Genomic DNA, 27,597 nt, shown 5'->3' on the forward strand with positions numbered 1-27,597 from the left:
TTTTCAAATAGTGAAATGTGATTCTAAAATATTGATAATTTATTGATCATACTTGCTCGGGAAAATCAATTTCACCAAGTGCAAATTCACACCTATGAAATCTAATTTTGTCCAATGAAAATAGTCCAGAAATAAATCAGTTGAAATTAGCTCAATAAAATTCCTAAAACTTCAATTTAATTATTAATCTTATTAAAAGAGTTGTGATATATAAAATTTTAATTTATTTTAACATTCATATAAATATGTTTATAATTATCATATTGTATGATTTTATTGAATTAACAGCTATTGAATTATAATTTTCAAAAGAAAATACCTTTATACATATGTATAGTATAAATATTGAGTATTATATTATGACTTGAATCCCATAAATGAATATAAGTAATAATTGATGAAGATTTTTGAGTGCGGATTCATCAACAACTAAGTGAATGCGTAAAACATTATCCTATCGTACCTAACTTATCGTATGAGATTGAAATTAAAGAAACATTGGTATAATCAAGTAAATTAAAGAAAAAATAGCTGGTTAAATTTAAATAAGGAGAGTAAGAAATTGAAATTTGACTAAAAAACAAAACAGTTTTTTCTTTTTCCTGCACTTCTGTTCTCCACAGTTCTTTTTTGTTGACCTTAATCTGTGACCCCAAATTTGAGTCAATCATTCTCAAATAACCTTCAAAACAAATATAAAAAAAGGTTAAATTAGATACTTATATCACTTCAACATTAGATTATTGAAACCAATAAAAACTACTTAAATTAGTTACATGATGACATTAATTACTTAAACTGTTTTTTTGTTTACTTTAAATTAAATTGTATTTTTTAAAATAAATATAAAAGTTTATACCAATAACTACAAATATTTTATATCGTAATTTAAATTACTTACTATAGATTCAAAATATAATTTATATGTTACAAATACTTGTTTATTAAAACTTAATTATAGCATAATTTAATGTATTAAAAATATTTATTTATAATAAACTTTAATTCTATAAAAAAAAACATTTCTTCCACAAAAACATAGTAGTTAAATAAAAAACTTATTCCCATTTTAACAGTATATCAACTCAACAATTGTATATAAACACTATGCTACTTGCAACAAACAAGTCAACAAGAACTTGGAAATTATGAGACTTTTTGAGCAATATATTTTTTCACTAATTTATAAAATTTTCATGTTTCCTTTATCTCTCTCCTAAAAAATAGTCCAAGCAATTATATATACAATTTTATAAAACAAGAAATAAAGTAAAAACAAAGTGATACTTTAATAATTGTCAGTAAAATTTAAAAAAAATGATAAAAAAAATTCTCAATGAGTTTTAAAAGAATCATACAATTACAGACAAATTTCACATACCTTTTTGTACATGAATCAACAGTTACAGCCAGAGTCTGTCACAACTTCCTCCCTTTATTATTCTTCTTCTGCTTTCTTTCTTTGGCACGTTGAAACGACGTGCTGAAGGATGCCAACAATGTGAAAAATTATACAAAACAGTACCAGAAAACGATGTCCACCAATTAATGATAGCAACATCTCAATATATATTTGTGGCAGAAAAAACATCATATATATATATATATATATATATATATATATATATATATATATATATATATATATATATATATTACATAGTTTTTATAAAACTTTCAATCAAATAAATTGACATGTTATTATTTTTATCTGTACCTGTGATATATATGTCATTTCATCTTATCTAACAACTCCCAAAGTCAAATTTGATTATTGATTTATATTCTTTTGACTACAACTTCTAAGTGGAATTGCATATATTTAATTTCTATGCACTATTAGGATGAATTTGTTAAGTAATTATAGTAAAAGACAACAAACCTTTGTCTTATATTAATTTTATGGACTAATCTTATTGTGCTTTTGTCTGATAATTACCACTAAATATATTGAAAAGTATTTTACTCTGTAAAATCAATGTATTTATTTGTTAAATGAACCAAAAGTTAACAAAAGTTATTTCCATTACCTGCAGCTTATGCTCCAAGAAGGATGAAACTGCTTTTTCTTATTTTCAGGCAATGCCACATACTTCTTCCAATCCTCAAGCAAAATTTTGAGATCACTGACTTTGTTTTCTAAACCAACACAGCAATTGGCATGCATTGTTAAGACCTCGTTGAAGTCCTCTGCATGATGACAAAATCCGCCAAAATAATCAGTGCTAAGGAACCTAATGCTCAGTTTCATGTTGGAGATGAAGGAATCCTTTTTTATCTTGTTCAGGACATCCTGGTCATGCAACTTGGGGTAGGAACTCCTAGAGTTGAACCAGAACTGGTAGAACCTAATAGTTCTGCTATTCGATTTCACATAATTAAACCCTCCATTTGGAAAGTTGTTTAAGTCATAGGAATTGCCATTGAAATAATCACAAGCTATTTGGAAATCTGTGTGCTTGTAAAATCGCTTGAAGGGATCTCTAAGCCACATTATATCAGTATCCTGCAAAGGAAAACCTCTGATTGATTCACAAGTGCATGTATTATTTTATCACAGTAAATCAGTGAATTCAACTCTGAAACTAAATCCTCCTAGTTTGTGGTTTTGTGGTGTGCATTGTGAAGATTTTAAAAAGCTACTTTGCAAATAAAATATGTATGTATATGTATATATATATATATATAAATATACCGTGAACACAAAGTTGTACCCCATATCAAGGACAGAACCAAGGAATTCAATTCTTCTCCACATCATGTTTAGGTAGTCTGCTGTCATGAAAAATGCTTCACCGGTGAAGTTGTCACCTATAGTTTCAAGATGATAACAATGGTTGTGCAAAGCAAGACAACGAGCATGTGCCTTTTGGTCCCAAGTTATGACCACCAAGTGTTTAATAAACTTCTCTGTCTGATTTCCAAGGCGAAAACTCTCAAGAAAGAGGTCAAATATGGAACCTGGCTCTGCCCATGCATCATTCAAAGTTGTGATTATCACTGTCTTATCCTTCATAGACGCGTTTCTAAGAACTTTCTCTAGCTTTGGATCATATTTCCCCTGATGCATAAAACCAAGACTTCATCAAACACTTGGTAACCAAAGTTCACATTTCTGGTAAGAATTTCATCAAACACGTGGGAGGGATAATAAGACAAGTGAAAGATAAGCTAACAACTCAATTCGAATATGCTTGCCAGAAAGATAAAACAATCCATTCCATTTCTAGAATACAGTGGCATCAAATGTTCATCATATCCAAGAATCTGATATTTAGTAAGGAAAACACAAAAACAATGGACAAAATGTACAAACAAAACAACAATTAGGAAGTGAATATACCATATACCATCTTTCCAATAGGGACATAAACACAACTTTCAAACGTCAAAGAAACAAAATGGTCCCCTTCTTCTGCACTTATGACCACTGAACTAGTGGCGCATACGGCTAATTTTGTGAAAATTGTGGAAAAATTCTACATTTTCTGTGAACTCCAACTTCACATCAATATGCAACTATAGAACAGTAGCTCACTGTGTGAAATCATCACACTATCATAATAGATTTTGTCATCCACACAATAATAATATCATTGCATCCCTTTATTCCTTTCCCACTTATTTATCAATAATGAAACAATAGCCACCATGCTTCATGGCCTTTCACCTAAAAAGCAATCAGGGTTTTACCCACTGCTACATTTTGAATTGTTTGACAAAATTTGTCATTTCACCATCATCTAATTTTTCGAAACATATTTTAAAAATAAAACTGAACGAAACTTTGAGTCTAAAAATAATTAAGTAATAAATTTTAAGTTTAACTTAATCTTATAATAAAATTGAACTATGAAATAATATTTACTAAATTGAACTGGATTTGAGACTTTTAATAATAAATAATAATTTTAATGCGATAATATATGTAAAAAATTACCATTTTAGAGGTTTAAAATGGTAATACGATGAAACATTGGTATTACCAATAAGTCTTCATTGGGACAACCATGTGAACAGCTGGTTATGTCTGTGGCGATTATGTTGCACATGTACACCAATATTGTGACAATTGAGACATTAGAAAAATATTAATTAGAAGGTGGGGTTCCTTATAAAACATCAACTACCAAAATAAAATAAACCTAAATCATTAACACTAATTAATTAAATTGTATCATTCCCATATAAATTATAATAATTAAAAAAATTGAAGGCTGTTGTCGTGATAGGTTCTCTTCTTTGAGATTTGATCCAAAAAGAATATTAATGCAAGTTTGGTAACATTTTCTTTCAGATATTTCTTAATATATTCCATTTCATTATAAAATTGATTTTCGATAAAATGGGTTTTTTTATGATAAATTATATAAATATACTTTGGTTTGGATAAATTCTTAAACACACAAGAATATTTCGATAATGGGTAATAAAAGTGTCATTAAAATTCCATAATCTGTTTTCAAGTTCAAGATTCAAAGCAATCCTTATGACCAAATGGAACAGGCTATAAGATATATAAAAGAAATAACCTGTTAATGTACGTAATATTTATGAATGAATCAAATGAAAAGAAAATTACAGAAATTTTAAAAATTTAAATGGTAAGAGCAATTATTAAGGATGATTTTAATCATATACAATGTCAATTTATTTATTTATTTTTATTTCTTTCACTTTATATCTTATTTTTTTATAATATTTTTAATAAAAACATCACTTTCAAATACTTAAAATTAGTTATAATTAATATTCAAAAATCGCATTAATTATTTTTTCAACAATGTCTTCTTTATTGTTTTCTCAAGCAAATTACTTAATGAATCAACACTTACATTGGCCTCTTTTAATAAAATCATTTTTTTATCATATTGATTCATTTAATTAATGGTTTTCAAAATTTATATTACCTAAACAACTTGATTTTCAAAATTTATATTACCTAAAAAACTTGGTTTTCAAAATTTATATTACCTAAAAAACTTGATTCGACAATTAATATAGTTAGTTCTTAACAATAAGAAAATTAGAAAATATAGAAATGGAGTAATATACCCAACCAAGTTTGATGATGTGCATTAATTATTGGACACTATTTTAGTCCCTATCAAGTAGATTATATATAAAACCAAAATTCGCATTGATATATCCGTTTAAGGAGATATTTCGTCTAGAGAGAGAAGAAACAAATCACAACAAAGTATTAATTAATCAATTTATGTCATCAATTTTGAAAAATTTGAAGTTGGGTCCTTGAAATTATGTTAAAACATCATAAAAAACTCAAGCCAAGTATAAATATTCAAATAATTTTAATTGGTCATTCCCAAAACCAAAAAAAGAGAAGTTACCAATTCAGAAAAAGCATGGCTGTGAAAATTAAAGGCATGGGGAATATGAATCTTTCACCCAATGCCATGCTTCAATGGTCATTAGGGTCATAAAGAGGATAGAGAAAAAGACTCATCTTTTGAAGTCACAAATTGCAACGGTGACAAAATTTACCAACAATGAAAATTTATACAAAAAGATGCATGTCCAATCAGCAACGGTAATATTTTAGAAATGGTCCCACACGCACATCAGTACCCATTTTTTGTGGCCCTCTTTTCCCTAATCAGTTATAAAATCCATGATCTTTCTGGTACATCTTTCTAAGAATCTCAGAATTTTCAAGTAGTTGTCTTAATATTGCTTGATTTGTGCGGTTGATTTTAACTTTGGAACCATGATGAAAGCCAAACCAAACAAAAAGGGTTATCTTTTCACCCTTTTGGATAGCTCCATGACAGTTTAAGGGAAAGAACAAAAAGAATGAAATTGTGAGTACACAATAACATAAGCAAACCTTCATAAAACATGTGTTCTGTTCAAGGTTGGCTTCAGGAATAAACCAAATTGACCCACAAGCAAAAAGTTTGATCAACCAATCAAAAACCAAGCTTCGACAACAGCTAGTGCATAAAATGAAAAGGCATCAAAACCAAAATTAAAAAATTCAACTTTTTTATTGGTTAACATCAAAATCCAAAAAAACTCCCAAAGTTCACTCTTTTCATTATCCTCCCTTCACCTCCACCAATAACCCCAATGGCATCACACAAACATATGGAGAGAGAAGGAGATGGAGATATATATATATATAGAGAGAGAGAGAGAGAGAGAGAGAGAGAAAGAAAGAGACTAACTTTTGCTGAGTCATCCATGAAGTAATTTGAGAAGGTAGGGAATCCGAAGGGAGAAGCAGAGCTGTAGAGAAACATCCACACCACAGCAAACCCAACGAGAAACATGGTGAATTGTATGACTCTTTTGGCCAAAAGGTGGCTTCCTCCGGAATTCCACGCCTTGATGCCATCGCCGGCGGCCTTTTCCACGGCGGCGCCGGGGGAGTTGACCTTCATTGCTGCAAGAGCTCAATTGGGGTGCCAAAGTTAGTCTCTTTGACTTCTTTTTCTGCAGAGAGAGACTGTTATATATACACAACACACTGTGGTGTGCCTTTGAACAACCTAGCCGTTTGCTTCAGCCGCAAAACACAACATGTTTGTATATATGTATGCGCGTATTTACAAAAAGTTAAGGAGTAAGGATTGTCATAAGATGTTTTTGCGACAGTTTAGGAAGTCACATGATGATTGCAAAGGGTGGAGATGGTGGTGTGTTGGAGGAGAAGGTATTATTATTATTAAGTATTGTCTATGGATGAACGATGCGACAAGAGAGAGACATTGGAGGAGTGAGACTGATCAAGTCATCCCAAGGATACGTATTCATTTTTTGTTCTTTATTTATCAATTTATATTAAATAAGGAAGGATGGACACTTGATTAAAACTATAACGTATCTATAGAATTTATTATCAATATAATTACTATAGCTTTAATTAATTACTCTTTTACATCTTATCGCAAAACGCGTTAATAAAGACTAAGACCTTAATTGCTAATATTTACTTATGAAAACCTTATTTCTAATATTTTAGTTTTCAGTGTACAAATAAAAGGAATTAAAATTAAATATATGATTAAGTTTTTCAAAGAAGGAGGATTAATGGGAAACTCTAATTTTAATTATCATTATCTTAATTTTATTTAATGTAAAACTTAGATTTATTAGTGCATCACACTCCTGATGCAATAAGCGTACGTTATTGATAATAGGAATTATATCATTATGATATCAACGTTATTTGTTATAATAAAATATCTTTCTAAATACATGTATTTATTAGGTAAGTTATGTCAAAAACTAAAACTTAAACCATTCAAAATATCTAAGATAAAAATCAGTCACGACGTGTTATGTAAAAAAACTTGATGTGAGTGAGAATATCTTACATTTTTTTACTACTTAATATATTAATTTATGGTTAAATTATAATCTCATTTTTCTCATATGATATTATATTTAATATAACATTAATAAAGGTTGACGATGCATGTAGTAATCTGTTTAGGATGTTATTAACCTTTTATCAAATAGCTTAATCATAATTAAAACTTATAACTATGAATGGAAATTTCAAAATCTTTATTAGATTTCAAAATCAAATTCAAAATCCAAAAATGTAATTCATCAAATAAATTAATTATAAAAAAATTAATATTCTTAATACATTATTACGTAAAATTGGAAAAATAAATATTTTAAATATTTACGGATAAAGTTAACCAGTTGTATTATTATGCATAATTTATCAATTATTTATTGTCAGAAAACTAAAACTTACTCCCAGAGTTCACTCCCTGACAAACTTATAAGTGGAGTCCTCCAATTTCACTTTTCAACACTTTTCCAGAAAGTCTATTTGGTAGTCTCCTACATTTTGTTCAGTCACACTTTTCTATCATTTTCAATCTCTCAAATACCACATGCACCAACTCATTAAATTACAATATATTTAATAATATAAAATTCCCAAAATTAAAACTATTTATTTATTTATTTTAATAATAATGTTCATTAAAACTATTTATTTATTTATTTTGTATACATAGTCCTCTCCTCGGTTACTAATTAGATTTTCAAAACCTTCTACTTGAATTATCATAACTTTCACTAAAAATTCCCAATTATATAAAACTTTCAGCAAATTATATAATATGTTTATAAGTTATATACATTTATACACCAAACTTCCAACATAATATTATAGTATATAATATAATATTATATATATATACATATATATATATATATATATATATATATATATATATATATAACATCCTGCTATCTTATTTATAAAATAAGAAATTGTACGAAGTTGTCATTTCTTTTAATAATAAAAAAAAACAAAGACTCAGCTATAATTATAAAACCACAGTCGTTTAAAAAAATATACATGCAAAAATATAATGAATCTTTGACTATGATATTAAAATGGTCAAACTAACATAAACTTTAACTATGATATTATATATATATATATATATATATATATATATATATATATATATATATATACACATATATTATTCCAAAGCTTTTACCATAAAAAAACAAAAATTATTGATGGTTAGAATTATAAAAAATACTTGAACTAAATTTTCTACAGTAACATAAAAACTTGATGGAAGAACTTTGGTTAAGATTTTTATGTCCATTGTGTTTAAGTCCCAATATCACACAATATTGAGTTTTAAAAGAATTATTTAATTTTACAATCTATTGACAAATTATAGTTTAGTAGAATGAGAGTTAGTATATCCACACAACTATATTGATAATTGGTTTTTGGGTTTTATGGAATTTAATAAAAAAAAGTACGTATAAATATATGTAGATTAAGTGGAGTTGAGACTAATTGAATTTCATTTTTTCTTCTTCTATTTTACTATTACTTATATTTATATTTAGATGTAATTCATTTAATGTCGTAGAAGTACTCTAAGGTATATCTAAACCTATTTTCGTAGTCTAGAACCTAAGAACTTCAAAGTCAATCAATTATTCCACTTCTGATTGAAATAATTCTTGTCTTAAGTGTAAAACTTTATATCCAACCCAAGTTTAGAGTGTGTACAAACCTTTAATAAGAATGAGATAGTTTGATTAGACATCTATTTTAGAGCATTTGAATAGTTGGGACGAGACCTTGCACTAGTAGAATTTACTTATAATAACAATTTTTAGGGTTATTTGCATATGAAAGGAAGGATGGGGAGGAAGATGATTGAAAAGAAAGGAATAAAGAAGAAGAAGAAGGACAAATTAATCTACATTGTGGAAGACAAAAATAGACTTCTCTTCTATTTGCACCACTACAAAATACTAAGCTTAACTCTTTCTTGCATCTAATCTTTTCACATCCCACAAAGTTAAGTTGTTTTCACTCTCTGTATTACTCAAAGTTTTAGTCCCACCCCTTGACCTAAGCACAACTCCCATTCTCTTATAAAAATAGAAGTAATTTGTGACACCCGGACACTAACGAGGACGAGGAGTGATCGTTGGTGCAAGAGGCATAGTACAAGGGGCACAAACAAAGAGCGGCTCCTGGCAGGCTTCCAGTGGAAGGAACACATGGATGAATCGAACATACACCGGAATGAGAGGGATCTAGAGACTGTATAGGTATGAGACTATACAGTTGAAGAATAGCTTAAAGGGATTGATTTGGCTACTCATATCACCAAAATGCATTTGCTTTTCGGTAGCCTAACCCATAAGAATTTTATGGTTAAGCGTGCTTAGCATGGAGTAATTTAAGGATGGAAGTAATTTAGGGATGAGTGACCTTATGAGAAGTTTTCCCGGGAAAGTGTGCGTTACATAATCCATAAAACTCATGCATACCCTAAATACACAATTAACTAAATTAAAGATTAAACATGTATTAAATTTAATTATCACTTTCATACTTAGTATATTTTCATAAATATCTAACATAGATAGACAAAACTTTAAGTAACACTATATTTAGTTCTCTTAAATAAAAGTCTCAAATTTAAGTTTTATATATACATAAATGTGATCGTAGAAAACAATCATACTGAATCAAGTTTTATTTAAGATTTTCCAAGTGCCATTTAACATTTCTTTAATAAACAGATAAATTTTTAAATTTCAATAATATTTTATAAGATTTTATATTTTATCTCATAAGATAATAATAGATTAATTAAAGATTTGATGTTGGGTAAAAATTATAAATAACAAAAGAATAATACTAACTTTCAACTTTAAAAATAATAATCAAATATAGACACAATTTTATTTTAGCCGTTAAAAATAAACAAAGTAGATGATCCGGCCATTGCTAAAGGTCATATAGTTCATGCAAGTCAGAGGTGGAATATTCTGCCATGGGTGATTTTTTTGTTTTTTTTTGCCACAGAATTATTTAATATTAAATATTAAATGAGATACATTCGTAGATACATTTATTGCGAAAGTATTATTATTTTGTGGACCATGAGTTTTTATTTTATATTCTTCTTTTATTGTGTTTTGTTGTTATCTGAGGTTTTGTTTTAGGTTACAAACATTAGCCGTTTTGCACCACTCTTTCTCGTACCAAATTCTTTTGTCCAAACTTCACTATTCACTACCATAGTTGAATCTTCTACTATTCTCTTCATCTCTTTCTCTTTTACACGGATCAAATATTAATGCCTATGACGCAACTATATATATGGGAGGTTTTAAAAACATGTATGTTTCGTCAGAAAGTATGTAAGCCCATTACATATTAATAAAACTCTTCTTTTAATAGTAATCTTTTTCGGTTTTTATAGAAAAAAATTTTAGAGGTATAAATTTGGTAAGATATTAAGAAATTATTTTCAGCTCAAAATTTAATTTTAAGAGAGTAAAATTAAAGGTATTTCCTTTTATATATTATTATTTTTGGAAATTTAAGTCTGAGATAGGATAACAATAAAAAAAGTTTAACATTATATTAAAAGAATTTATACTCATTGTATTAATGTTCCGTGTGGATGAAGTAATTTACAAAGAATAATTCATTTATTTGAAGAATTTAAAATTTTTTACACTATAATAAAGTGATTAGTAAGAAATTCAAATTTAAGAAATTTTAAAAGGTATATTCAAAATTTTGGTATATCCGGAGGTTAAGCAGAATTAACTTGAATAAAGGTTGAATCGAGTTAGTTTATGTCGAAGGTTGAACTAAGTCGGCTTGTGATGAATGTTGAATCGAGTTAATCTGTGCTAAAGATTGAGTCGAGTCGATCCAGGTCGATGGATGGCCGAATCGACCTAAGTTGATCAAGTCATCCTAAGATGAAATCGACCTAAGTCAGTCTGGACTGAAGTTGACCCAAGTTAGTCCGGGTCGAAGTCAATCCGAGTGAGCCAGACCAAAGTCTACCCGAGCTTGCTCTATTAAAGGTTGTGTCGAATCAACTCATGGCAAAAGTCAGACATGGTCATCCCAAGTTGAATATTCGGTTGAAAGTCATGACATATCGACACGAATCAAAGGTTAAGCTAACTCAACTCGTGTTTAAAAATTCAGTTGAATTTCTTTTAAAATAGAGATTAAATTGTTTTGTCCAAACAAGAAAATTGAAATATAAGATATTTTAATAACTTCATCCACCCAAAATACTTAAAAATTAATAGAATTTAATTATAGTAATTTAAATATTATATATTTCATTTTCTGAAATCTCTCGTTTCAAACAATATAAGATTTTTAACTGTGAAAGTAATATCAACTCATATCTTATTAATGTTTCATTAATTGTTTATTGAAAAACCCTTCAATTACTTTTCTATTATTTATTATATGTTAATATTTAATATAAAATTTAAAGTCGTACATAAAGATCTTTTAATTTTTTATGCTAAGAAACATAATCCAATTAAGAAGGTTGTTTAATTAATATTTGTGATTTAAATTTCCGTATAAGGTTTCTTTTTTACACTAATACAGAAGAGTAAATTATCCATATTGTTATTTGAAAACGAAACACAAACTAGCACGGCCTACTAACTAGTAATTCTAGGTATAAAATCAGTCTCTAGTAAAATATTTTGAACCAAGAAAGTTAACTAAAGATAATGTTTAAATGACATTTGATCATAATAAGAATAATGTCTGATAAAGGTACATTTAGTTGGAATGTTGTGATGTGGTTAGAATCCTATTGCTAGGTGTATTACATGATACATTGAATAAAACAAAATGGCTATGCTTTAAAAATAATGCATTGATAATAAATAATAATAATAATAAACAGAAAAGGACAATGTACAAATTTTGGCCTAACACGGCAAATATAGACCAACCAATTAAGCCACTTTGTTAGTTCTTTGAAGGAGACAAGCAATAGTTTACACACTTTCTTTTTCATCCAACTAATTGAGAGAGTCATTAAAAAGTTATAAAAGCATATTTATATATTTATATATATCCACAATCGTAAATAAAGGATATTATCTTTCTCTAGATCATATTTCATCTTTATAATTAATATTACAAATTATTGTTTCTCTTTCATAATTTTTAATGTTATATAAAATCAAACTTAGGTACAGGTTGAGCCTCTGTTGCCCTGTATTTTTAGAAGAACATTTAATCATATTTTTTAATTGTAACTAATTAATTAATATTTCTACTAAAATAATTATTATTTTTACTATTCTATTATAATTAATAATTAGAATATAATTTATGTAAAGTTAAAAAATAGGTTTAATACCTCTTTTGGTCCCTAGAAAGGGGGCCAAAGTTCAATGTGGTCCCACCTTTTTTTAGAAGTTCAATGTGATCCCATCTTTTGTAAAAAGTGTGCAATCAAGTCCTTTTTGCAAACGGCGTGAAGTTTTTAACGGAGCAGCTGACAGGGTGGACTGAGTATCATTACGTGGCTTTGTGTGGGTAAGACGTGGCAAAGAGAGGGTGATACGTGGCTGTGAGAGGGTAAATTTGGTAATATTAGTGAGGTTAGGAAATCAGAAGTTAGGGTTTCAGGAGTTTTAGAGAAATTGCTAATTTGGGATACGAATGGCTTCTTCTGAAGGATGTTCATCGTGTTCGAGAAGTTGGGGCAAAGGATCTTCTGGGTGGTCCCATGGTTGTGGTGTGAGAGGAGGTGGGATAATCCCTACTTGTTACTGTGGTGATGTTGCTGTAACCAAAGTGGCGAGAACTACGAAGAATGCTGGGAGAAATTTCTGGGGTTGTCCACGTTACAAGGTTTGAATTATACCCGTTTGAGTTAAAGTTTTTTTGAATTGATGATGCATTTGTTGATAGAATCCATAACTTGGTGAATAACAGGGTGGATCTGCAATTGGCAGCTCGTGTAACTTTTTCAAGTGGTGTGTTGAAGACAAAGTTGATGAAAAAGATTGCACAATGGTGAGGAGGATAAGTCAGCTGGAAAAATCAGTGCAGGACTTGCAGAAAATGATGAAGATCTTAGTTGTAGCTTTGTGTGTGTGTATTGTGGTGTGCCTTGTTCAGGTTCTGTCTAGGTTCATTTAGTTAGATTGTAAGGTGTAAGATGAATTATGCAATTCAATGTATTACGTATTGACTATTTTAATGAGTAAATTTTAGTGATTAATGTTGAAATCAGTCCCCCTAATGTTTTAACAATGTTGAAATCAGTCCCCTGATGTTTTAAAAATGTTGAAATGAGTCCCCCATTTGCTTTAAAACTGTTCACCAAGGTCACCAAATAATGCATATGATGTTGAATATTGGCACATAAAACAAATACATAAAACAAATACATAAAACAAGTACATAAAACAAATACATAAAAGCAGTTTCATTCATTACGACACATAAACGAAATACAGAAAATCAGTTCAGTAAGTACGTTAAGTATGTATTACACCACCATGTAAGAAATAGTACATATTACACCACCACAAAATTTAAATATCTAATAACAATTCTTCTGACTTTGCATCTAAGTACGTTTTCTTCTGACTTTGCATTTTGTTGGCCGGGATGATTGGGGACTTGATGGCTGTGATGGTTCAGGGGTTGGTGAACTTGGAGGTGGCTGTGATGGTTGTGTTGTTTCTGCTGGCTGGGGCTTTAAAGGGCAGTTACTCTTGTTGTGCCCCATGTTACGACAAAGACTACATTTTTTCTTATGGCCACCAACACGCATTTGAGTCTGATCTTTAGTTAGCTCCCATGCTTCCAACCTCCTTTTTTTCTTTGGCCTCCCAGGCATCTTCCTGATCAGTGGTGGTAGTACATCATTGAAATTTGTCTTTTCCCATAGTAGGTGGCCATTGAGTGGAAAAATGATGGACGCATAGACCTCTTCATAGGTGGATCTTGTGAACACATTGGGGACAAAAGTCTGTGGATCAACGTTGGAGAAGTTCATTGCTGCAATTGCATGACAGCATGGAATGGCACTAATCATCCACTTTCTGCAGCTACACTCCTTTGTGTCCAGGTCCAGTGTGAACTTGTTCCCAACTGAAGAAGTATGCCTAACCTCAAAAATCTTTCGTGCAGACCAGCTGAAACAAATGAAGCACATGAACAATGTAGATAAATAACTTGTATATAAAATAAATGGAGTTATATTACCTTGGCACCCAATATCTTGACAGATTACATTCCTTCTCAAGTCTCTTCTTTATCTTTGGGCATATTGTGAACTCCATAGATGCCACCTTAGTTCTATTGGTGGCCCACCTTTTCATGAGATAAACTCTGATATCCTCCATCATGGTTATAATAGGTTTTCCTCTTGAATGAATAAGAACACTGTTGAAAGCTTCACTGATGTTGTTATCTAGTGTATCAGTCATTGCTTGACCTGTGAAGCGAGATCTTGACCAAAACCTGTTGCACACTCAAATGGGTTACAATGCATCAGGGACAATAAATTGTATGTAATGGCTAATGGGTTACCTCGGGGGAATGGCTATGAGGTATTTATATGCTTCAATATTGACTTCTTTAATTTTCAGCATCTCTCTCTCCCAAGCCTGTGGATATGTGCTTGTGGCAGCTGTCCACATCAGGTTTTTTAAAATTTGACCACCAAACCTTTTTCTAAAGTTTGCATACAGGTGCCTCATACAGAATCTTTGTTCTGCCCCAGGAAGAAGCTCTTGGATAGCTGGGACCAACCCCTGCACAAATAATTTTAGTCATAAAACAAGATCCTTTAACAAAGCATTAACTAAAATTGAATATAAGGTGTATATTTACCTTCTGCTGGTCTGACATCCACGTGCACCCCCCACATACTTCACTACCCCCGAGGTCTTCAATTAATAATTGCAAGAACCATGTCCAGCTGTCTTTGTTCTCCACTTCTGCTACTGCATAGGCAAGTGGTAGCATTTGATCGTTTGGGTCCCTACCAACAGTAGTGAGAAGCTCTCCCTTGTAATAACCTTTCAAAAAACATCCGTCTAAACATATTATGGGCCTACAACTTTTGAAGCTGTCTTTACAAGCTTTCAGACAAACATACATTCTTTGGAAGATTGTATCACCATTATGCGAGTCAACTTTAATCTGCACTGTTGAACCTGGGTTACACCTCAACAACTCATGTCCATAGTCGTATATCCTTTTATACTGTTCTTTGAAATCTCCTTCAAGCTGTCTTGTGGCAATTAACTTTGCCCTTCGTGCCTTGGATATTGACACATTTGTATTCCATTTTCTTAATGCTTTAGTACGAATATCATTCACCTTTAAGTTAGGATTGTCAACTAAAGACCTATCTATTTCTTCACTCAACCACTGAGCATTCATTAGTTTGATGTTAAGTTGCCTACTACAACCGTGAGTATCAATTATCTTCCTTAATTGCCAAATTTTGCGTGATGGCAAGTACCCACAGTAAGCTACCCATGGGCACTTCCCTTGGCCACCCATGCAGCGCACCCTCACCCTACGCTTATCATTCTTCACAAATTTTAGATCCCTCCCAGCATGAACAGCATACCTTCTAATAGCATCCTTAAACTCTTCCTTCCCACTGAAAATGGTGCCCACTTCCCACTTGTAATCTGCCATGGACTTCTGTTTTGTATATTTTGAGAAACCACCCATACATAGTCTATCCTCGTTGTAATCCTCCTCACTTGAACTGTTTTCAGGAGTTACAAGCATATCAGACTCCCAATCATCATCTGACAAACCCCTGCATTGTTGTTGGGTTTCTTCATCATTGTCTGCATCCACATACTCATCACCACTGAGATCATCCATTCCAGGTTCATCATCACTGTCCCCTCCATCCTCAATGTTTTCTTCCAATTCTTGTTCACTATGAACCTCCCCTCCATCCTCAATGTCTGCTTCCAATTCTTGTGCAGTATGAACCTCCCCTCCATCCTCAATGTCAACTTCCACTTCTTGTTCAGTAGGAACCTCCCCTCCATCCTCAATGTCAACTTCCACCTCTTGTTCAGTACGAACCTCCCCTCCCTCCTCAATGTCCACTTCCAATTCTTCTTCACTTTCAACCTCCCTTCCATCCTCCCTTCCATCCTCAATGTGCACTTCCACTAATCCCTCATTCTCAACCTCAACATCTTCTGCATCCTCCTTGTCTTCCTCCCAGACATTTTCATTCTCACCATCCTCCTTGTCACCCTCAAGATGTGCTTCTCCTCCAACGTCACTACCCTCACCACTGTCTGCTGGACCTTCACATAGGTACAAAATCTCATTGTCATCATTTTCTACAATAGCTGGTTCGTCCACCCCATGCACAACATACAGGTTCACTTTCCCCAAATAATTAGCCACCTTCATCATGTTCATGGCTCCTTTATCATCATCAAGCTTATGTAAAACATGTTGGATATTGTAATATAATTCTTTTACTTCCATGTAACCCAGATCTTTAAGTGAACCTAATACTCCAAAATAACACCATTTATCGGGATCTACGTCCCAATAAACTATCTCCCCACCCATATACTTAAAGGGGACTTCTTTGATCAAGGTCCCACCGTGATGGACCACAACCTGAAACATGTCATCACCCATCCCTACCCCAACCCTGCAAATGCAAACGGGGACCACTAATTTAAGTTAAACTAATATCTATGGGACCACTATGAACCATCAAAACAAGACAACTTTTCACCCCTACTTAATCCCCCTATAAAGCGACAACAGTGATAACATATACAACAAATACATATCATAAACCCTAACCTGATTTGCGGTTTCCAATTTCAGCTTCAGATTTGTGGTCTCCAATTCGCGCTTGAGATCCTCAATGTGCACTTCGTCCACGATGATCAATCCCAAATTAGCAATTTCTCTAAAACTCCTGAACCCTAATTTCTGATTTCCTAACCTCACTAATATTACCAAATTTACCCTCTCACAGCCACGTATCACCCTCTCTTTGCCACGTCTTACCCACACAAAGCCACGTAATGATACTCAGTTCACCCTGTCAGCTGCTCCGTTAAAAACTTCACGCCGTTTGCAAAAAGGACTTGATTGCACACTTTTTACAAAAGATGGGATCACATTGAACTTCTAAAAAAAGGTGGGACCACATTGAACTTTGGCCCCCTTTCTAGGGACCAAAAGAGGTATTAAACCTAAAAAATAGTATTTTAAAATTGATAGTTTGTTTAAAATGACAATTCTCAATTATTTTAATATTAAAAAATTAAAGTATGAATAGAAGATTTATAAAGTGATCTTGAGGACAAGCTCTCCAACGTTTTAACTAGTCATTGTCTTTTAGAGTAAGTTGGCTTTCTACTATTTTCTTGGTATATTTCATCTTCTTCGCATGTGAGTTTTTCTATCTTGCATGTAGTGTTCAAGTTTTCTATAAGAGTCTTTATTGATGAGTGATCCTAATAGCATGCCATAATATGTTTCTGTTGTTTCTAAGTACAGATAGAGTTTCTTGTACGTTTAAGAGTATTTTGGGGCTTTGAGCTATTTTAGCTTCTCACAAGTAAGGAAAGCTAATTATAATGTTTTTAAGTTATAGATATGTTGAAATTACTAATTGTATGATTGTGTTGTGATTTGCCTGAATGATTGAGCTTTGTGATGAATATGACCTCTTGAGTTGGGATTAGATTCCTAAACTGCATGAATTGGTTATATGATGAAATGTGAGAATGTTGTCTGAGTTGTATCACAATTGGGATGAATTGAGTTCATGTAGGTTATATAATTCAAAATTTGTATGTATTGATTTCTGTATATTTTGTTTAATTGAATTAGGATGGTTGGAATTATATAAATCACTGAATGAATTATGAGTGATTTAATCTCTAAGAATTCCAGCGCTAGTGTCGTTGGGCGAGATGTCTAGTCGTTAGACAAGTGGACCTTCAGGCACTATTCGTTGAGCGAGTGAATGTTCTCGCTAAACGGGATTAGCAGAGTTTCAATCAGTTCCATTTCACCGTTTTTGTGTGTTTTACCTGATCTTATAAGTTGATGTAATAGTTACTTGTGTATGAGATCTGTATGAGTATTATTGGTATCGAATTAAACTTATAAATATTTAAATATTAAATTTATAAATATTTAAATATTAATTTATATCATATGTGTATAATTTATAAATATTAATTATTTAAATTACAATAATATTATATATCTACATTAAATTTAATATTGGTTATTATTACAATATTAGTATAATAATAGAGGGTTTGAATAATTCACTTAAGATTTTAGATTTAAATAAAGTCATTGTTATAAATCAAGAGCCGTTTCTCTATTATTATTGTCGCATTTATAAACTTTCAACAATGACCGTAAGAATATATTCTTCTGATACTTAATAAATAGTTGTGGACAGAAATTTTCAGAAGTGTAGATCGGCGTAATAAATTACTTAATAGATCAACTTTCTTCTACCGTAACAATAAGAATCAAACTTTAGTCAACATATTTAAAAAACACAAAAATCAACACAAATTGGATTAAAATATAAGAACCATCTTAATCACAATCCCTTTATTAATATCCCAAATGAATATTCTACTTGGATCTGCATTGGTTTTCACGACTAAGTTTCCAAATATTAATCAATAAATTATAATTTTCATACAGCCAGACAAAGACCTTGCAAATCACACTATTGGAAAGTTTAATTATTTATAAAGTGTCGAAGTTTAAGTTATTAATTATTTATCACATGGCTTTGGATATCTCCCAAAAATAAATTTAATAGTGTTGAGTGATCGTGATGAAAACGTAGTTAAGAATTAATCTACAATTCACACAATTTACTCGTTTGATCCATAAAGTAATAAAAGGTTTAGGGAGAAAGAGTTTGTATTACGTCTTGCATTGATATCTATGAAGAATTTAAGTAATAAATTTTTATGGTCAACTTTGAACAACCATAAATAAAAAGTAAATCAGACGTCTTATGTAAAAGTAAAAGTCATCGTTCTATAACCAGTAATCACAACTTAATCTTATAATAATAATAAAACAAAACCAAAACTCAAATTCTTAATCTTATAATAATAATAAAAGAAAACAAAAACTCAAATTCATTTCTAGAATGTTGCATACTTTTAAGAAGTTATATAAAACTCTTACTAGCATGTGTCTCAAAACAAGAAATTAAAAAAATATTGAAAAGTTAATTTTTCTACTTTGGTATAAAAATGCTTGCTCTATAATTTGTATATAAATTATTCGATGCTTAAAAAAAATAACAACTTATTCTTTTAAGACATATAAGAAGAAAGTTTAATCAACTTATTTTAGAATTCTAGAAAAATAATAATAATTGTTTTATTCAAACTTGATTGAAGATATCTATCGTTTAAGCTAAGAACTACTAATAAACAACTTCCCAACTTATCAAAGGAAATTTTCAAAACTTCAACCTATAAAATTAACACTGTTACGATCAATAGAATTTTTTTATTTTTTAATTGATTTAGATAAATAATAGAGTATAATTAAAACTCATTAACTCAGAAAAAGGAGAAACAGAAATATAATCAATTTTAAGGAAACTAAAAGCTTAGTGAGATCAAAATTTAATTCGTCTCTCTTGAATTCCTCTTTATTAGCTCCTAATAACATGATATATATGATCTTAAAATGATAGATAATCAACACCAAAGCTTTAAAAAGTATAAAGAAAATTTAAATTTCTAGAAATGTAAATTTTATTAGAATAAAGAATGAACTATTTAAATTTATTTATAATTTAAGAAAAACATTTTTGTTTTAAAATAAATCTTCTAAAATCAATTAAATTGAATCTTTCATTAAGAACATGCACATGTTTTACGATCAAGTTTTAACACAATAGTAAAGTTAACTTTAACATAATTACGAACTTTTTGAAATCAATCTGAACTCAAACAGACTTGAAAAAAGTCAAATTAATTGTAAAGTCTAAAGTTGGTTAACTTTTTTTCAAACATTTGAAAATTACAACCAGAAATAATCCCAAACAATTCTTAGGAAAAAAAAAAGTATTTTAGAAAATCATCTGTTAACTTAAGATCTTGTTCTCAAGCACAATACCTTGTATTAAATAAAAACTCAACACCTATCTATAAAACTGAATCAAAAATTATAACTCAACTCAATTTTTATCATTATTTTCCTAATCCAAAAAAAAAATTATTGGCCTAACTTTGCATTATCAAAATCATTGAGTCACTAACGGTATAGCTGCCTAGTGCTACTAATTTATTTTATTATCATGGTCTTACTATTATTGTGTAAGCAAAGGTATCATACTTTTTTATATTTAAATTACATAATTTTTTATATTTAAACAAACCCACATAATACAAGAATGTTATGTTCAGTTGATTATAACCAAGTGTATAATTTTAAGAAGGATTATTGTTCTTTTAACTTTTAGTTAAAATTGAAATTAGTCTTTTCTTACGACTTTATACTAATTTAGTTTTCTAGAACAGTATAAATTTAGCTATTTTAATCAAATTTTGTTAAGTTTATTTGACGTTTCAAATACATTTCTCAATTAACATTCAAGAAAAAAATATGTTAAATTGTGTAAACAACTCAAATACTATCATGAATGTGTTTGAGACGTTAAATAAACTTAACAAAATTTCGTTAAAAAAATTAAATCCAAACATTTCTAAAAGTGAGAGACTAAATTGGACTAAAATTTCGAAAAGAGACTAACTCTAATTTTTTCTTAAAGTTAAAAGATAAAAACATATTTAACCAATAATGATGAATTTTTTTTTTATCTTTAATAATGAAATCTGATAATCTCTGTTCTTTGAACAAGAGAAAAGATGAGGTACTATTCACGTAAAATAGAATTTGCAAAGTTTTAGCTTTCAAGTGCCACTAATTTCAACATAGTTGAAATTACACTTTATTTGGCACATAAACTTATTTACAACAAGAATGAAATAGAAAGGCTAAAAGTAAAACCTATAGAAATGAGTTAAACTAAAATCACATCATCGACATTTGAGTGTGATTCCTTGATTCCATCATTGCTCCCTTTTGAACAACAGATGGTCCAAATTGTTTAAGAGATAATGAATGGCGTATGCAAAAGCAACTAAGCAGATCATCCAACGTAATCCATAGACAGCACCACCATTTTGTTCTGAAATAGCTGTTCCTTCTCTCACACCTTCACCACTGCAATGCAAATGGAAAGTTCTCAAGGGTGTTAGACAATTTTCTTTCTCATTCAAATCAAACAATGTAATCACTCACTTCCCACCATTTACCAAAACCTCATGCAAATATTCATAATACTCTTCTGTTATTCATTCACAGACAGACTAATCTGATGAACTTGTTCATTTTTATGATATACATCTTAAGAGTCATACCAGAAACGAATTTTTGTGAATAACAATGTTAAAAAACATTTGCATTAATACTGCAGGATCTAAGAAACTCGACATTCATTCATGTTGCTTGTTTTTTTGTTTGATTTGTGTTCGAAACTGGATTAAAATAAAACATTCATCTAGAGTTGTAGTTCAGATTTTAATATGTGTTTGAAATAATATAAGTGAGTTTGACTCTTACACCTTAAATAGAAATGATAAAGTTAAACACCATCTAAAAAAGAAGACACTCTTAAACTTAATAACTTTAGATTTTGGATTAAAAATAATATTAATGTTTATATGAGTTTGACTCATATCACATATATATAATCTCTTTCTTAATAACTCCTTGAAAAAAATCCATATGTGGTATCATAATCCTAGGTTAGTTTCTGTGACCGGCTTGGACCATTATGACAAGTAAAAGTGGACAAATGTTACATCATGCATTAAATGACTTACTGTGTAGTTGGCTGATGTTTAACTTTTGGTGGAACTGCTGCTGTTAATAGGCTTATAGGAGCTCCAACTATACCATGTCCATCAACTCTTTGAGGCCTGGATTTTGCTTCTGGTCTTCTGGCTGGAGATGGAGCAGAAGACTTTGGCATTTGTGTAGAATATTGGGCTGTCTCACTAGGAATAGGTACCTTTTTTGCCTACAATACAATAAAAAGTTTTCCATAGTATTTCAGTAACTATTGAATTTGAAGTAAAAGTACAACCAGTCAAAACCTCAGGTTGTGTTAAAATAATAATGAAGTGTGTTGTAAAAAGTTATGTTCATATGATCTTGAACTTTTGACTGCTTTATTCTGTACCTATAGAAATTAGAAAGTATGAAGTATTGATCTTGAATTTGTGACAAAGAAAGAAATATCCTACAGCAAACTTACCAAGTTCCTGAATTGAAGATTATAGAACATGTGGATGTATCTTTCCTTTGCCAACTTTTGCTCCTTGTTCAACCTTCTCCAGAAGCCATAAATTGATCCCATGTTCAAGACCTTGTTTGCATATATCTTCCATGTATAGCTGCAAGGAAAAAACAAGACTTACGTTAACAAATCCAACCATGAATGTAGTAAAAAGCAAAACATTTGTTGGTTAAGAATTACCATTCATTGATGCGCTGAAGACCAGCTTTTGACATTCTGTTCCAGTGCTCAGAATCAGTGTTGCACCTTTCAAAGAAATCAGCAATTTTATCACTTGACTCCTCTCCATTATAAGGACTAATGTGAAAACCTGAGACCCCATCAACAATAATTTCTGCAGGTCCACCTTGATTTGTTGCAAAAGTTGGTAATCCACAGTTCATTGCCTCAATGACTGTCAGACCAAAAGCCTCATACAATGCTGGTTGCACAAAGGCTCCCTTTGTATCTGCAATGCACCGGTACAACTCACCATTGCGGTAGCGGTCAGTTTGAGCTGCAATCCATCTGAATTGCCCCTTGAGATTGTACTCCTTCATTAGCAGATGAATCTTCTTGATTTCCTCAGTTTCTTCTCTGTCTTTGGATTTGGCAGGATCGAAGAATCCTCCAACAACCACAAGGTTCACCAAGCTTCTGAGCCTCTTGTTTCTTGCATACCACTCAACTAGGCCACTAAGGTTCTTCACTTTGTCAAGCCTGGCCATGGAGAATATGATTGGCTTCTTCATGTCTTCCAAAAATCCTCTGAGTCAAATCATATTTTAGTTTGAATCAGGACACATTTGAATTACAACGAAACGATGAGGGCAAAGTGGAATGAATGAAACTCACATGTGTTCTTCACTGTCAACCTTACTGTAAAGTAGTTCTTGAATAGCTGGATGAAATGAAGTCAGCCGCTGGTCCTTCTCTGTGGGAGGGAAGTAGACAGATTGATCAGCTCCAGGTGCAGCAATGTTGAACTTTGGATCAAACACATTGATGCCGGAGACTGCTCGACAAAGTCCAGGCATGGTGAATGCAGTGTGTGTTTCATATTGTCCTGGCTTCTGCTTGCTGATGAAACAAAGTAGTGAAATGTTACCTCATGCTAATTTTGACCACAGGGTGAATACTTAGCTTAAAAGAAGGTTTCACTCAAAAGAAAAGGAGGTGTACCTTCCAGCTATCTCTTGGTATGTGCTAGTTATAATGAAATCAGCTGAATTCATTGCGATTATGTCAGCTGAGAACTGACATGAGAAGTGGTACTTATCATCAAGCACCTTCCATTTGGCATCTGAGTCTTCATATTTGGTCATCTCCAAAGCATGAGCAATGGTTGCCTTCATTTGTTATGGATATAAGTTTTAGTTCAAAGTGATGATAAGAAAAGATTGTGCAAAAGCTAAAGGAGAATGAATGAATGAATGAATGAACCTGAGTCACTCCAAGTTTCGAGGCCATTAAGGATGACACCAAGTTTCCGTCTGTGTAATTTCCAATTATGAGGTCAGGCTTGTCTTCCATGAGGTCGAGAATCTTGGCAGTAGCAACCTGTTGATGATAAAGACATATGAATAAAAAGAGAAACACGAGTGTAACATGTTTCATGTTACATTCCTTTATTCTTCTCCGTTCTCTGATATATGGGAAATGGAGGATATGATTGTTTACATACCTGAGCAAATCTTTCTAAATAAGGGTAGATATCAAAACGGGAGACCCATTGACGAAGCATTCCCTTTTCTGTATAGAAAGGGACCCTGAGAATGTTGGAGTGCTTAGTGTGTGTGACAGGTTCCAGTTCTTGGTTGCATGTGGTTCCTTTGGCATCTGGTATAAGACGAGTTACCTGTGCATGGAACAAAAGTTCAGAGCCTTTGAAGATATAGGAAGCAAAAGCAAAAGAGAATAATGTATGTAATGGCTTTGGCGTTTTCAAGCTTAGTTTTTTATTGTTATTAGCTAGAACTCGGTGGCCTACCACTAGAATCTGAGGCTTCACATCAAGGCCTTGCAGCTCAATCTTATGAAGTAGCTCCTCCTCTAAGGCCCTCACTTGATCAAGAATGTATACCACCTGTTGGAAGAAAAAGAACAGCCTCAAGCTCATCAAAGTTATGCATTAAAATGTAGTGTTACAGAAGAAGAAAAAATAGTCATGATTGATGCATTTAAGTCAAATATTCAGGAACAGTGTTTTGAGTACTGTTTCCTAGTAAGAGGAGGAATTCAAACCTGGCCTCCTGTGTCTGGCAATCCAAGGACATCTGCTTGGCCAAAGTATCCATGAATAGAGAGGATAACTATGTTGAACATGTTTGGAAGCCTGCTGAAAAGTGATTCCAATTTCACCGGATCTGCAGATTCTAGTACCTCCGAAAGTAATTTCATTGTCTCTTTAACCCTTCCTGCAGTGTTGCCCCAACCTTTATCAAATCCCCATTCCTTGAATCTGCAGACAGTAATAGAGAATGAGACAGTAGGAAGCTATTTTACTTAATCTCAGGAAAGATAAAATAAAGAAAACAACAAATAATGTTAATTCATTATTATCTCTCAATAGAATTTTCAAATGAAGCTAATTGGCATCTTAAGAACATCAGATTGAACTTTCTTAACCTTTTTTCCAATCATTTTATGTATACTTATTCACTGATACCAAAATGGAGGAATAAAGAAAAAGAGTTAGATGTGGACCTGTCTTCAAATTTGTGGTATGGTGTATCTTTGTGAAGTGCAGATACATAGGCTTCAGCCACCTTCAGCGCTTGCTGAAGCTTTGGCATGGTATTCAAAGTGTCATTGATCATAAGATTCTGCACATTGATAAAAGAAATATGCAGTCACTGTTGTTGAACTCTGCTTTTTCCACTATTGCAAAATCATTTGTGTATATATTTCAATGTTTGATTTGATTCACTCATGCCTTTATTTACCTCTCCTTGATAGTTAAGGCTCAATAAGTATTCCAGCAAAGGATTTACGCTTGGGGAGCCTTCACTCAACCTTGATGTCAAGATCTTGGTGGTAAAGTTCAGTCCACTACCTATAGAAGGAAAGAACCATGCGAGGGGTGGTGAAATCAATAGCTCCAAAATCTAACTCCAAAGAGTTTTCATCATTTGCCCTGCAAATTCAAGTATGTTCAGCATTTGCACTAATCATTGGCACAAGCCAAAAGGGAATGTGAATGAGCTTCAGAGAGCATAACTTACCATTTCTCATCAAATATCAGTTCCTTGTACTTCAAGTATTCCACTGCATCAATACCTTCCACTTGCAAATCATCAGCATTCACTTTAACATATTCCCAGAAACCAGGATTAGGCCTAACTGCAAAAGCAACATACGGTGGAACAACAGCAGCTTCCTGAACACAATTCCAATTTGTTCCATAAGCTATATTGTCCTCCTCTTGATCTTAAACCCCACCTATGTTTTGAGTGTTAGCTATGAAATGAAACAACTGTACCTGAGTGCAACTGAAGATGTAACCCAACATGCCATCTAAAAGTTTTTTCCTCTCAGCTTTGTCTTCAACTGATTTCTCCAAATCATCCATCACATGATATTGTTTCATTAACCTCTTCCCACTCGCAACAAACCTGTTTCACATTTCCCTCCCATGTTACACAAATTGTAGAACAGAAATATGAAACCCTTTTGAGTATAGCTTATTGACATAGGATAAAACTAATGCAAAGGAACTTTTGATACACTTTCCAATCAGAATGCACCTCAGAAATTTATGCTGACTTTTAATGCATCCTCATCATACAATTTGAATTCTGATAAGAAAAAAAAAAAACTAGGATACCAAAGTTTCCTTCACATAAAGTACCTGCCAAAGCATTTCTTCATATGAAACCTGCTTTGCTTCAAGGCATCTGGCATGCTATCTGTGACTGAATCTGATCTCTTCAAGGACAAGGATGAGGTATTAAAGGAAGCCATTTGAGGAGAATGAGTAGCAGTGGTTGATTAAGAAAGGGTAGTTTTGTGCATGGTGTTTTGGAGGGTATGGAGAGAGTATTTATATCGAATAATGAGAAAGAAAGAGTAGAAGCAAGGAAAGAATATGTGAAATATTGTGCATGAGGGACAAAGCAAAATATAGATTGCTCCGTTCAGTCATATTTAAAAGTGGAGGCAAAGAATGTTTAAGAACATGAAGTTGTTCTCTGAGGTAACACTCTTGTTCTTTTCTTTATTCCATGTCAAGTGCACACGTTGTTCTTCATCACTTTTCTCACTAATATTGCTTCCTAATCATGCAAACTAGATTTAAACTCATGCACTTAATAGTGATAAATAATAATAAATCACGACCATTTTTTATTTATGTTACAAAGTATACTTATTTGAAGATTAAGTAGGTGAAAGTGGTATTATTAAAAAATAGTATATTTAAATGAATGTGTTAAAGCATGCTTGTTTAGGATAGTGAGTTTCATTTTCTTACAAATATTCTTACAAATATTCTTACAACATTCCTAACACCTATTCTACTATTTTTCAATTTTCCTTATCTCTTAGGAGAAGGGTTTTATGATAACTTTACATTTTCATATAACTATTTTTGTTGATTTTTTATTAAATATATTTATTTATACTTTAACTAAATATCTTAATTTAATATTCTATCTTTAAAAAAGTTTGGGAAATAGGTGGCGTTTAAGAAAAAGGAGTTGTCCGTCTCTCTTTAAGAAAAGTTTTTTTTCGTATTCACAAAACTAAAATTTTATACGGATAACTATGAAAGTTTAAGAGTGCATTAATATTTTTACAAAAAAGAAAATTATTTACTGTATTAAATATCCAATATAGGTAGTGAGAGTTGTTTTAATTATAAACCCTATGTACTAACTTAACCAGTTAATGGTTATATAAATGGTTT

The 27,597-nt window shown here is 31.4% G+C and overlaps 4 protein-coding genes and 1 long non-coding RNA gene across 6 annotated transcripts; 1 reads left to right on the plus strand and 4 right to left on the minus strand.

The window, feature by feature from the left end:
- Window positions 1–516: 516 nt before the first annotated feature.
- LOC124822725 (uncharacterized protein At4g15970-like) lies at window positions 517–6,783 on the minus strand. 2 transcript variants are annotated; one of them, XM_088113723.1, is made up of 5 exons: window positions 6,189–6,783; window positions 2,696–3,061; window positions 2,031–2,506; window positions 1,382–1,483; window positions 517–682 (listed from the first exon to the last, which is right to left on the minus strand). In XM_088113723.1, exons 1-4 carry the CDS (start codon window positions 6,402–6,404, stop codon window positions 1,420–1,422), a joined length of 1,122 nt encoding a protein of 373 aa, XP_087969849.1. In that variant the 5' UTR covers window positions 6,405–6,783; the 3' UTR covers window positions 517–682; window positions 1,382–1,419. The 2 variants fall into 2 exon arrangements, with proteins under 2 accessions (XP_087969849.1, XP_087969850.1); XM_088113724.1 differs by lacking the exon at window positions 6,189–6,783 and adding an exon at window positions 3,199–3,287.
- A 5,937-nt stretch (window positions 6,784–12,720) lies between these two features.
- LOC148199788 (uncharacterized) lies at window positions 12,721–13,555 on the plus strand. The gene is made up of 2 exons (XR_015785574.1): window positions 12,721–13,174; window positions 13,259–13,555. It is a non-coding gene; the product is annotated as an uncharacterized LOC148199788 (long non-coding RNA).
- Window positions 13,556–13,898: 343 nt separating this feature from the next.
- Window positions 13,899–15,125, minus strand: LOC148199789 (uncharacterized). Its single transcript, XM_088111912.1, has 3 exons — window positions 14,867–15,125; window positions 14,540–14,797; window positions 13,899–14,469 (listed from the first exon to the last, which is right to left on the minus strand). The coding sequence occupies exons 1-3, from the start codon at window positions 15,034–15,036 to the stop codon at window positions 13,899–13,901; spliced, it is 999 nt and encodes a 332-aa protein (XP_087968038.1). The 5' UTR covers window positions 15,037–15,125.
- Window positions 15,126–15,136: 11 nt separating this feature from the next.
- LOC148199790 (uncharacterized) lies at window positions 15,137–16,741 on the minus strand. The gene has a single exon (XM_088112785.1). It carries the CDS (start codon window positions 16,739–16,741, stop codon window positions 15,137–15,139), a length of 1,605 nt encoding a protein of 534 aa, XP_087968911.1.
- A 4,419-nt stretch (window positions 16,742–21,160) lies between these two features.
- LOC124821239 (sucrose synthase 5-like) lies at window positions 21,161–26,690 on the minus strand. Its single transcript, XM_088111911.1, has 15 exons — window positions 26,542–26,690; window positions 26,173–26,305; window positions 25,916–26,070; window positions 25,637–25,827; window positions 25,398–25,516; window positions 24,936–25,152; window positions 24,682–24,777; window positions 24,376–24,549; window positions 24,135–24,251; window positions 23,874–24,040; window positions 23,547–23,771; window positions 22,893–23,459; window positions 22,671–22,809; window positions 22,237–22,433; window positions 21,161–21,574 (listed from the first exon to the last, which is right to left on the minus strand). Exons 5-15 carry the CDS (start codon window positions 25,508–25,510, stop codon window positions 21,421–21,423), a joined length of 2,166 nt encoding a protein of 721 aa, XP_087968037.1. The 5' UTR covers window positions 25,511–25,516; window positions 25,637–25,827; window positions 25,916–26,070; window positions 26,173–26,305; window positions 26,542–26,690; the 3' UTR covers window positions 21,161–21,420.
- Window positions 26,691–27,597: the final 907 nt, after the last annotated feature.

Source organism: Vigna umbellata, chromosome 4, assembly GCF_029865625.1.
Source record: "Vigna umbellata cultivar VRB3 chromosome 4, Vumbellata_1.0, whole genome shotgun sequence".
NCBI lineage: Eukaryota > Viridiplantae > Streptophyta > Magnoliopsida > Fabales > Fabaceae > Vigna > Vigna umbellata.

Excerpts from the sequence above, each read along its gene's own strand:
- LOC148199790 (XM_088112785.1), bottom strand. The coding sequence starts at position 16,741 with ATGAACATGATGAAGGTGGCTAATTATTTGGGGAAAGTGAACCTGTAT.
- LOC124822725 (XM_088113723.1), bottom strand. The coding sequence starts at position 6,404 with ATGAAGGTCAACTCCCCCGGCGCCGCCGTGGAAAAGGCCGCCGGCGAT. Across the intron at positions 3,062-6,188 it reads TCATGGATGACTCAGCAAAA|GGGAAATATGATCCAAAGCT; the intron begins GTTAGTCTCTTT and ends TTTATGCATCAG. Across the intron at positions 2,507-2,695 it reads GGTACAACTTTGTGTTCACG|GATACTGATATAATGTGGCT; the intron begins GTATATTTATAT and ends TTTCCTTTGCAG.
- LOC148199789 (XM_088111912.1), bottom strand. The coding sequence starts at position 15,036 with ATGAGGCACCTGTATGCAAACTTTAGAAAAAGGTTTGGTGGTCAAATT. Across the intron at positions 14,798-14,866 it reads CTCATAGCCATTCCCCCGAG|GTTTTGGTCAAGATCTCGCT; the intron begins GTAACCCATTAG and ends AGTGTGCAACAG. Across the intron at positions 14,470-14,539 it reads TCAAGATATTGGGTGCCAAG|CTGGTCTGCACGAAAGATTT; the intron begins GTAATATAACTC and ends CATTTGTTTCAG.
- LOC124821239 (XM_088111911.1), bottom strand. The coding sequence starts at position 25,510 with ATGATCAATGACACTTTGAATACCATGCCAAAGCTTCAGCAAGCGCTG. Across the intron at positions 24,252-24,375 it reads ATTTAGAAAGATTTGCTCAG|GTTGCTACTGCCAAGATTCT; the intron begins GTATGTAAACAA and ends TATCATCAACAG. Across the intron at positions 22,810-22,892 it reads CTTCAGCGCATCAATGAATG|CTATACATGGAAGATATATG; the intron begins GTAATTCTTAAC and ends TTTTCCTTGCAG.